General features: G+C 42.7%; 1 protein-coding gene across 1 annotated transcript in view; it reads right to left on the bottom strand.

The window, feature by feature from the left end:
• Positions 1–217: 217 nt before the first annotated feature.
• The window catches only part of LOC134909547 (solute carrier family 12 member 9-like), a 465,723-nt gene continuing 455,362 nt past the window's right edge, over positions 218–10,578 (bottom strand). The window contains exons 12-13 of the mRNA XM_063916540.1: positions 3,664–3,810; positions 218–2,727 (exon numbers count right to left, since the gene is read on the bottom strand). Coding sequence (XP_063772610.1) covers positions 1,907–2,727; positions 3,664–3,810 — 968 coding nt within the window. The 3' untranslated portion in view covers positions 218–1,906. The remainder of the gene's footprint in view (positions 2,728–3,663; positions 3,811–10,578) is intronic.

The raw sequence follows: 10,578 nt of genomic DNA, 5'->3' as shown, positions 1-10,578 counted from the left end.
AGGCTGCTGCCAACCGGCTCTACCTGAAAATATCAAACATATAAAGTAAATGCAGAAAACTCTTCAGGAGCTTCCATAAGCGTGACCAGCTCCTCCGGGCACATTTTCTAAATTGAGTCTGGTAGGAGGGGCATAGAGGGAGGAGCCAGCCCACACTATCAAATTCTTAAAGTTCCCATGGCTCCTAGTGGACCTGTCTATACCCCATGGTACTAAATTGAACCCCAGTATCCTCTAGGATGTAAGAGAAAAATCATTTAATTACTATGAAAAAATCCCTCAATCTTCAGAACATTGATACATGATCTCCTTATTCTTTGGTACAATGAGAGAAAACAGTCCCATGCAGGGTAATAAAAATAACAAAGAGATGATTTTTCAAAATGTAGGAAGCTACTATTATTCACAGCGACAGATTATGGACGGAAGAAAACAGGAATGTAGTTTGCTGGTGTCATTGTATTATTGTGTTTCCAAAGTTATTAACGATTTAGCAAAGGACGCAAGAGACATTAATAAATGAATGTATTACCAAGGCTTGCATGGGAATGTAATTGGCCTATAAGGAGGCAGTAACACCATCACATTCAGTAAAAGATCTGTTGCAGACAGTACCCAAACCAGCATTACATTTCAATCCAGAATAAGGTCATGGGAGATGAATCTGTTTCAATAACACTTAAACCACTTCAAAGAACATGCACTGAGTGCTAACATTTTACCATGCCATTGGTAGTAGAGGAGAATTTGATGCTGCCTATTCCCAGCCTGTGTACCTATTATTTCACCATTTCTGTAGCACAGATGATATTTTTACATACTTAAGCTATTTGCTTGTGCTATTCTATGTATTACATGTCTGAATCTGATATAAGTACACTAAAGTGCAAATGTTCAAGAGATTTGGACTCCTAACTTGACTATGGACATCAGCGAACATATTGAATGATGACAGGTCTGTAATGCGCATTATTACAGTTTTGAATGACAAGATCAGGTGACAAATTCAATCAACAATCATCACATATACTTCCAAGATGTGTGGTGCATCTTTAAGACACAGTAGCACATTATTACAGTACTATACTTGCTCAAATACTTGGAGTCCATACATTTGATGAGAATGCCACACTAAATATTGAGGTAACCAAAGGCTAGCAACACCCACAGTAATCTCATATTACAGTGATTGGCACCAGAATAAGAAAAATTGAGCCCTCATTTATATCAAGGGTCGTAGTTCAGATTATGGGGGTCATTCCGAGTCGTTCGCTAGCTGCTTTCGGTCGCAGCGCAACGATCAGGCAAAAAATCGGCACTTCTGCGCATGCGTATGGGGCACACTGCGCACGTGCGTCGTACTTTCACAAAAGCCGATGCAGTTTTACACAAGCTCTAGCGACGCTTTTCAGTCGCACTTCTGACCGCAGAGTGATTGACAGGAAGTGGGTGTTTCTGGGTGCTAACTGACCGTTTTCGGGGAGTGTGTGTTAAAACGCAGGCGTGCCAGATAAAAACGCAGGAGTGGCTGGGAAAACGTAGGCGTGGCTTGGCGAACGCAGGGCGTGTTTGTGATGTCAAAACAGGAACTAAATAGTCTGAAGTGAACGCAAGCTAGGAGTAGGTCTCGAGCTACTCTGAAACAGCACAATCTTTTTTTGTAGCAGCGCTGCGAACCTTTCGTTCGCACTTCTGCTAAGCTAAGATACACTCCCAGAGGGTGGCGGCTTAGCGTTTGCACTGCTGCTAAAAGCAGCTAGCAAGCGAACAACTCGGAATGAGGGCCTATGTACAATATGTCTGCCTGCATTACGTACAGTAAGGCCAGTGCTGGTCATGGCAATGACAGAAATGCATGAAACACTTATTTATACTGTGCCTAGCCAGGTCCTGTTCTCCATGTGTATCAGAGCTCAGTGCTTATGACAGGACTGACCCCATGGATAAGCAGAGTTGGTCCCAGATTTCTGCTTATTTTCTCCACTTGGTGAAGAAATCTGTTGTAAACAGCTGTGTCTGCAGGCGGACAGGGGAGATACAAGAACCTGACAGCTGGAGGAGACATAGGATTCTGATTCAGGATCATCTGGTTGACAGCCTCCAAATAATCATTTGATATCCGGATGGAGTTGTTTGGAAAATTCAAGTAGGCTTCTTCTTCAGTACTTGAATTTACTTCCATCTGCTTATGCCAATGAAGAGCAACAACAGAGTCCCATTCAACTGTCTGGATAGAAGCCTTGATGCGAAGGTCTTTTAGTAACTGTTTCAGTTTTACCTCTTGGCCACACAAGCCACTGTCCCTCTCTATGCAAAGAAACAGACGCAACTTAGCTTTTTTCCATGATCTCACCATGTTCAACACACATGCCATTTGCAGAAGAAATAAACTACAAGTGTTCACGTAAGTAGCGCTGTCTGGTCGCAGAAGGTTTAATGGCCAGACATCGATATAAGTCTCTTTACCACGTAAGTTACAGACACAACTTCTGTCAAAGTCTGAGAAGTACCTTGCTAGCACCACATTTTTGGACATCTTAATAGAATCAGATATGATGGCAACATATTCCCAAGGAGTGAAGTTTTGAGCAGATGGCCTCCTGCCTGCTAAGCTATGTGCAAATGGAGGAGTCCTATCTTGATCTGATTCAAGCTCATTCTTTAATAAATCATCTGGGGAGGACCGGGTATAGAACCCCAGGATAACAGTGTTGGGTCTCATTCCACCTGCAAAACACAAAAATGCAGCATAACAAGACACTGTACAATGATTAACATGACAAATCTGAAGTATGTGATTCATAGCTAGTGTATTTTCCACACAATCCTAGGTGATTGGAAGTATCAGAATTGGCATACAGTACCCCCTTCTTTTTTACAGGCGTGTTGTTAGCTGCTAAGACCACAAAGGCAAATTTTAATGTCAAATGGATGAGTAAATGTTTGTTATATTATGGCAAGGCAAACAGTAGACCTTTTGCAGTTGAATACAATGCATTTTTTGTTCGGGAACATATATGTAAAAGTGGAAGAAAACTCTCAGGGCTCCATTAAATAACAATCTTACTGGCTGACTACATATTAAGTTTAGTATCACGGTTTAACATCAAGTACTGCACCTGTCCAGCAAGGCCACGTGGTGTCCTCCTCTGCAGCCATTTACTAGACTTAGTTGCCGGTAGCCTAATAACCAATATGCATACGCCAATATACATGGCATAAGTACTACAGTCACAAACATCAGCAAATGAAGCTTACCACTGTTTGATAAATGCTTAAAGGTGCCATAAGTTCTAAAGAGGTTTTCGACTCGTTCTTAAATGGAGCCCTAAGCCTTATAACAACACTTATCATTATATGACCAGGAGACTGGTCAGTGGGACATAACTGACCTATGAGGCTATCCCATATTGTATAATACCACGACATGATCAATGAGATTGGGGCTTTTTATGCCTGTAGGACATGCATATTAGGGAGAGAAACAGGGTCCTCTGAGCAGAAAGACATGCCCATAAAAATATTAGCTACAATACAATGCCAGATAAAAAGACTGTAATGTCTACTTTCTTTATACTCCATTGTCTACTAGAAGAACATTGCTGGTGTCGGTATATAGGACTCTATATATCACAAGCAATTCTTCAAAACAGTGACTCTTACCTAATCCAGATATAAAGAGTAATTGCTGGGCCCCGTATCTCACAGAGTCAGACAATGTTAAGTTGACAAAGGCCTTGATATTGAGTTCATCAACTAGCTGAAGCCAGGAGTCTGTCTGTGTTTGCAGAGGGTCAGACGGCAGCACATCTGCAGCAAAAAGCCCAGAGAAGCATTATTATAGGCAAACATTTCAGAATAAGAGCAGTGAGTTAAGTGTATTGAGCTTAGAAGATGTAAATGTGAGAAAAAATATTTTTTACTAGGCACAGTCGTAAATGTAAAAATAATGGTAAAGGTTTAAGACCATGGATCTTCAACATGTGGCCCTCCAGCTGCTGTGGAACTACACATCCCAGCATGTATTACCACAGTTTTGCTATTAAGGCATGCTAAAACTGAGGCAGGGCATGTTGGGATGTGTAGTTCCCCAGCAGCTGGAGGGCCTCAGATTGAAGACCCATGGTATAAGTAAACACCCTGCGGTTCTGTATATTTGCAGCTGCCCATACATGATGCATATTTGACTGCCCATTTGGTTGTGTTATCAGAAATTGGCTACAACTCCCTCAATGTGCGTGTCTCAGAAATCTGATGGTCCATGCGATTGAATGATAACCGTAAACTGACAGTGTATACAGTTACTGGTAAATAATAAATTAGAGTCAGGAAAGTGCCAAACAGTCGGATGTATCATGTTCGGCCGTACACTTGTGACAAAATGTTTTCTTAAGGGGGGTACACACTAGGCGATTTTAGCCTAAAAAATAAATGTCGTTATTGTTTATTTTTAGGCTTATATCGTCCAGTGTGTATGGGGGCAAAATTGGTGACCAATGAACGATGCGTGTTTCCGTACGCCGTTCAGAAATCACCAATATTGAGCTGACATGCAGCTCAACCAGTCAATGTCACGCAGAGCTGCATCTCCAGGAATGCCGGAGGTGATGTCACTGAACGTTATTGTTGAGTGTATACGCACTATATCATTGTACGCTATATTGTTCAACAATATAGTCGTCCATCGCCGGCAATTCCCCGTCGCCTAGTGTATACCCGCCTTTAGTCTTTGAATTCCAACCAACTTTAATTGGGTGCCAAGAACAGCTCTGTAACTACCAATGCATTAGGCCAGTAGTATCAAACAAACGCCCTTCAGGCAGTCATTCCACCAGCAGACAAGGGCGGAGGCATTGTGGTACAGGACCTCACGGCATATAAATCTGAAATTTATACACAAAAAGCGGACACCCACACGTATCAATTACTGCCAGAAGATCTGACTGTCAAATACAAGGAAGAAATTGATGCAGTTTTGAGGGAAGCAGTAGTCACTAATGTGATTGATGCTATGATCCAACAGGTGTTATCTCAAGACTGGCCGGTTATTCCAGTGCTTTACACTATCCCCAAGCTACACAAGAACCCTATATGCCCCCCAGGACGGCCCATCATTGCGGCCCGTGAATCTTTATACTACACGATTTCAAAATATTTGGATATGTTTTTGCAGCCTATTGTGAGTGAGCAAGTCACCTGCCTTAAAGATACTACGGCCTTTTTGACCAAAATTCTGGCTTTGATTCCACTGCCGGATAAACACCTTATGTGTACAGTGGACGTTGTGAGCCTGTATACCAATATACCCCACCATCGGGGTATAGAGGCCATTAGACGTTGCATTACAGGCAATACGAGTTATACAGGGCCAGATATTAATTTGTTTATACAGCTTCTTGAACTCACCTTGACTCGCAACTATTTCATCTTTGACAGTAAAATTTACCAACAACAGTCGGGGTGTGCTATGGGTTCTTGTGTAGCTCCGAGCCTGGCTAACTTGTTTGTGTGTGAGGTAGAAAAGGACTTGTTCCTTACAAACCCTATGATGTCCAGCAAGATTAGGGCGTATTATCGTTATATCGACGTTATTTTCATCTTGTGGTCCGGGACGGAAGAGGACTTCCGCAACGCCATGTGCCATGTCAACACACTGGACACTTCCATCAAATTTACATTCTCTTGCAGTTTTGATAGAATTCATTACTTGGATGTCTTGGTCACCCAGGATCATAATCATTTACTACACACCACTTTATAAGTGAAAGAGACAGAAAGGAACACCACCTTACACGCCAATAGCCACCACCCACCTGCATTAAAATGGGGGTTACCTTACTCCCAATTTTTAAGGATTTACTGCATTTGCAGTGACAGTACGGATGCTAGCAATCAGATTGATAAGATGATACGTAAGTTCTTGGTCAGAGGGTACAAATTGAAGTATCTGAAGAAAGCCAAGGAGAGGATACTCACTAAGGGGCAGATGTATTAACCTGGAGAAGGCATAAGGAAGTGATAAACCAGTGATATGTGCAAGGTGATAACGCACCAGCCAATCAGATCCTTACTGTTAATTTACATATTGGAGCTGATTGGCTGCTGCCTTTATCACTTTGCACATATCACTGGTTTATCACTTCCTTATGCATACTCCAGATTAATACATCTGCCCCTAAGAACCGTAGTGACTTATTACAAAAGACTAAGCCAATTGAATCTAGGGATCGGATAGTGTGGCCACAGGACTTCTCCACCAATAGTGCTCAGACGGTCGGTTCAGCAAAGCGGATTTGGCCGATTGTAGCGAATGATAAATCTCTACCCACATTCAAAGATTCTGCTATCCTTCCAGCATTTTGCAGGGGCAAAAACATCAAGGACACTATTGTACATAATGACATCTCTAGTTTTAGCAAAACGATCTCTACTCATTTCCTTACGCGTAAACCCGGCATCTACAGGTGTTTGGGTTGCACCACATGTAGTTGCCTAGAAACAGGACAATACTTTTACCATCCGAGATCAGGGAAGAAATTCTGTATTAAATCTCCATATACCTGTTCAAGTCGTTTTGTCATCTATTATATCAAGAGCCCTTGCGGACTCCTTTATATTGGAAAAACCATTTGCCAATTTAAAAAGAGGATAGCCCTCCACCGTTCAAGTATAAGAGCAGCATTAGAAGGGAAGGGCTCCGATCAACCGGTGGCCCGCCACTTCAAAGACTTCCACCATAATCTTGCCTCCATTCGGTCTAAAATCATAGATGGTGTCTCAGAATCTAAAAGAGGTGGAGATCGAGGAAAAATCCTGTTGCAGAAAGAAGCACGCTGGATTTATACCCTACAAACTATTAAACCGCTGGGTTTGAATGATATTTTATCGTATACTTGTTTTCTCTAATTCCTGTGGTTGACATTATCCCATTCCCTTAACTATAGCCTTACTTATAGCCCATGATATTCTTATATCGCTTTGTGGTGCTCCATAGGGTGAAAGAAAATTTCCGCTGTGGGGTGCCCTACAAAGCGATTCCCTGTTCTCTTATATGGCTGTTGCATTCCGTCTCACGTAGGATCAGTATAGTATTGGGGTTAGCATGTTCTATGTCCCCTTAGTGATTAGCATTTGATTAACATTTACGAATAGAGTATATTATTCAGACCCTTTTTGTCCATACTTATGTGTGCTGAATCTGTTGTATACTGCATTTGTTATTGTATGTATATATCTAATGCTTCCCTTCAGTCTGTTGTGTGCAGCCGGGTCGCCATGGTGATGGGTCTCACTTTGCATTTTCTCCGCCCCCCGTGGTGCAGGGTCGCCGGCACTGGCGCGACCCTATGACGTCACTGTGAGTCCCGGAGAGAGGAGGACGCTGTCCACACAAGGTTTTGGTAATGTATATAAATGTTTGTTATTCACTATTGCAGTCGGTCTTGACAAAAGGAGTCTATCCTGAAACGTTGACTCTAGCTGCTGTGCTGTGTCAAGTTATTTACTAAGTCTCTGAGAGTGCCGGCTATTCCTCTTTGTTGTATGCTGTGTTGCTAGCAGGGCACCGGAGCAAGCTGTCACCTTTACCTGTATTGGAGTGCCGAATACATCCTTCTTTGTGTGTGTGTATATATATATATATATATATATATACACACACACATACATACATACTGTCTAGGCGGCACTCAGATCAAATAATCAGCATATGCAGGAGTAAATTCAATGTTTTGAAGTCTTTATTCACTTCGTCATCAGTACGATGACGAAGTGAATAAAGACTTTGAAACATTGAATTTATATATGTATATTGGACCTTGCCAGGGGACCTAAGCAAGATTTAAAATGGAAAGGGTTGTGTCATCTTAATTCTATATTTCAGTGCACAAATATAATTGCCCAGTATGTGTTCACCAAATGCAAATGTGGACCGTATTTTCCCTGCATGCAACCCCCCCCTTCCGCCCAATATCACAATATATTAATTTGCACTCCTTGCATTACAATATGGTTTATTTGAGAAGTAAATTGCTCTATGGATGCTGCTGATCTGAAAACTGCTTCATCGGTGCACACATGTACACACTGAACAATTTCTTGCTCAGTGCATACTTTCCTGTTATTTCTAAAATATGATCAGGAGGTCGGGAACAATATACAGTAGCAGATGCAGCACACGCTATATTGTCCACGTGATCGGGAATGTTTTGAGTGTTTATTAGTTAAAAACACTAACACGCTCACACTACACACTATCCAATAATCAGCCAGATACTTGAAAAACATTGGATAGTGTATATCGAAGGCTCACAGGGATCTATGTACTAAGTCTTGTAGAGGGATAAAGTGGAGAGAGATAAAGTACCAACCAACCAGCTCCTAACTGTCATTTTTTAAACACAGCCTGTAACATGGCAGTTGGAGCTGATTGACTGGTACTTTAGAGCTGATTAGCTGGTACTTTATCTGCGTCCACTTACTGTAATCTGTCTCCAGGGTTTAGTACATAGGCCTCCCAGTCTATCCTACTGCACAATAATTACTGGACAAAGGGGGTCATTCCGAGTTGATCGCACGCTGATGATTTTCGCAGCGCAGCAATCAGGTAAAAAAACGGCAAAACTGCGCATGCGTATGCACCGCAATGCATACGCGTGTCGTACAGTTACAAACAGCATCGTTGCTGTGCAATGCTTCTAGCGACTAATACATTCGCACAGCCGATTGCAAGGAGATTGACAGGAAGAGGGTGTTTATGGGTGTCAACTGACCGTTCTCTGGGAGTGGTAGGGAAAACTCAGGCGTGACCAGGCGTTTGCAGGGCGGGTATCTGACGTCAATTCCGGGACCTCCGTCGCTGGAATCATCGCAGGATAAGTAACTACCGTTCTCTGGGAGTGGTAGGGAAAACGCAGGCGTGACCAGGCGTTTGCAGGGCGGGTATCTGATGTCAATTCCGGGACCTCCGTCGCTGGAATCATCGCAGGATAAGTAACTACAGGGCTGGCCTTGTTTTGCACAAAATGTTTTTGTACCGCTGGGCTGCACATGCGATCACACACTTGCAAATCGAAAATACACTCCCCCGTGGGCGGCGACAATGCATTTGCACGGCTGCTTAAAGTAGCTAGCGAGCGATCAACTCAGATTGAGGGCCAAAAACAATACAAGGAAGCTTTGTAGTGGTAGAACAGCAAGGAGAGGATCATACTTATTACTATAGTCCAGTATACTAGCAATAACGCTGTTGAGCATGATAGTTCCCTACTTACAGTAAGTTAAATTGCAGCAAAAAAAATAAAAATGCATTTCCACAGTGCAGCCCATAAAACTTAATAGGCTATGTGGTTGCGAGTTAGAGATGGCGGAGTACATCTCATGATGCTTTGATGTACTAAATACCATCTGTAAGCACATTCCAAAGATGAGAAACTTGTTTAATGTTCTTCTGATGGTGTCTGACCATCATGTGGTAGATAATTCTTTATTTACTGTATTTCTAGTTTCCAATGTTACATGTGTTTCCACTTTGTAAAGTTTTTATGGTCATGTTGTCTATACAAAAAGTAGAAAAAATAAGATTTTAAAACTACCGGTAAATCTATTTCTCCTAGTCCGTAGAGGATGCTGGGGACTCCGTAAGGACCATGTGGTATAGACGGGCTCCGCAGGAGATAGGGCACCTAAAAAGAACTTTGACTATGGGTGTGTACTGGCTCCTCCCTCTATGCCCCTCCTCCAGACCTCAGTTAGAGAACTGTGCCCAGAGGAGATGGACACTACAAGGCAGGATTTAGAAATCCAAGGGCAAGATTCATACCAGCCCACACCAAGCATACCACGTAACCTGGATCATACAAAAACAGTTAACCGTATGAGCAATAACAGCAACGGCCAAGACCGATGTCAACTGTAACATAACCCTTATTTAAGCAACAACTATATACAAGTCTTGCAGAGTTTCCGCACTGGGACGGGCGCCCAGCATCCTCTACGGACTAGGAGAAATAGATTTACCGGTAGGTTTAAAATCTTATTTTCTCTTACGTCCTAGATCCTGCTGGGGACTCCGTAAGGACCATGGGGTTTATACCAAAGCATCCAATCGGGCGGGAGAATGCGTATGACAGCACCGACTGAGCAAACACTAGGTCCTCATCAGCCAGGGTATCAAACTTGTAGAATTTAGCAAAAGTGTTTGACCCCGACCAAGTCGCCGCTCGGCAAAGTTGTAATGCCGAGACGCCTCGGGCAGCCGCCCAAGAAGAGCCCACCTTCCTAGTGGAATGGGCCTTAACCGAATTTGGTTCGCCGTAGAATGAGCCTGCTGAATCGTATTACAGATCCAGCGAGCAATAGTCTGCTTCGAAGCAGGTGCGCCAATCTTATTGGCAGCATACAGGACAAACAGAGACTCTGTTTTCCTAATTCTAGCCGTCCTGGCTACATAAATCTTTAAGGCCCTGACTACGTCAAACCAACTTACTTGGCTTTTATGAAACAGTAAGCGCAAACCTAGAACAGGGTAAAGACGTGCATGTAATCTTTTTAGACTTTGCCAAAGCGTTCGATACTGTA

Source organism: Pseudophryne corroboree, chromosome 4 (genome assembly GCF_028390025.1).
Source record: "Pseudophryne corroboree isolate aPseCor3 chromosome 4, aPseCor3.hap2, whole genome shotgun sequence".
Lineage (NCBI taxonomy): Eukaryota > Metazoa > Chordata > Amphibia > Anura > Myobatrachidae > Pseudophryne > Pseudophryne corroboree.
The sequence above is the reverse complement of the archived record's forward strand: the minus strand, read 5'-3'. Positions and strand labels throughout refer to the sequence as shown.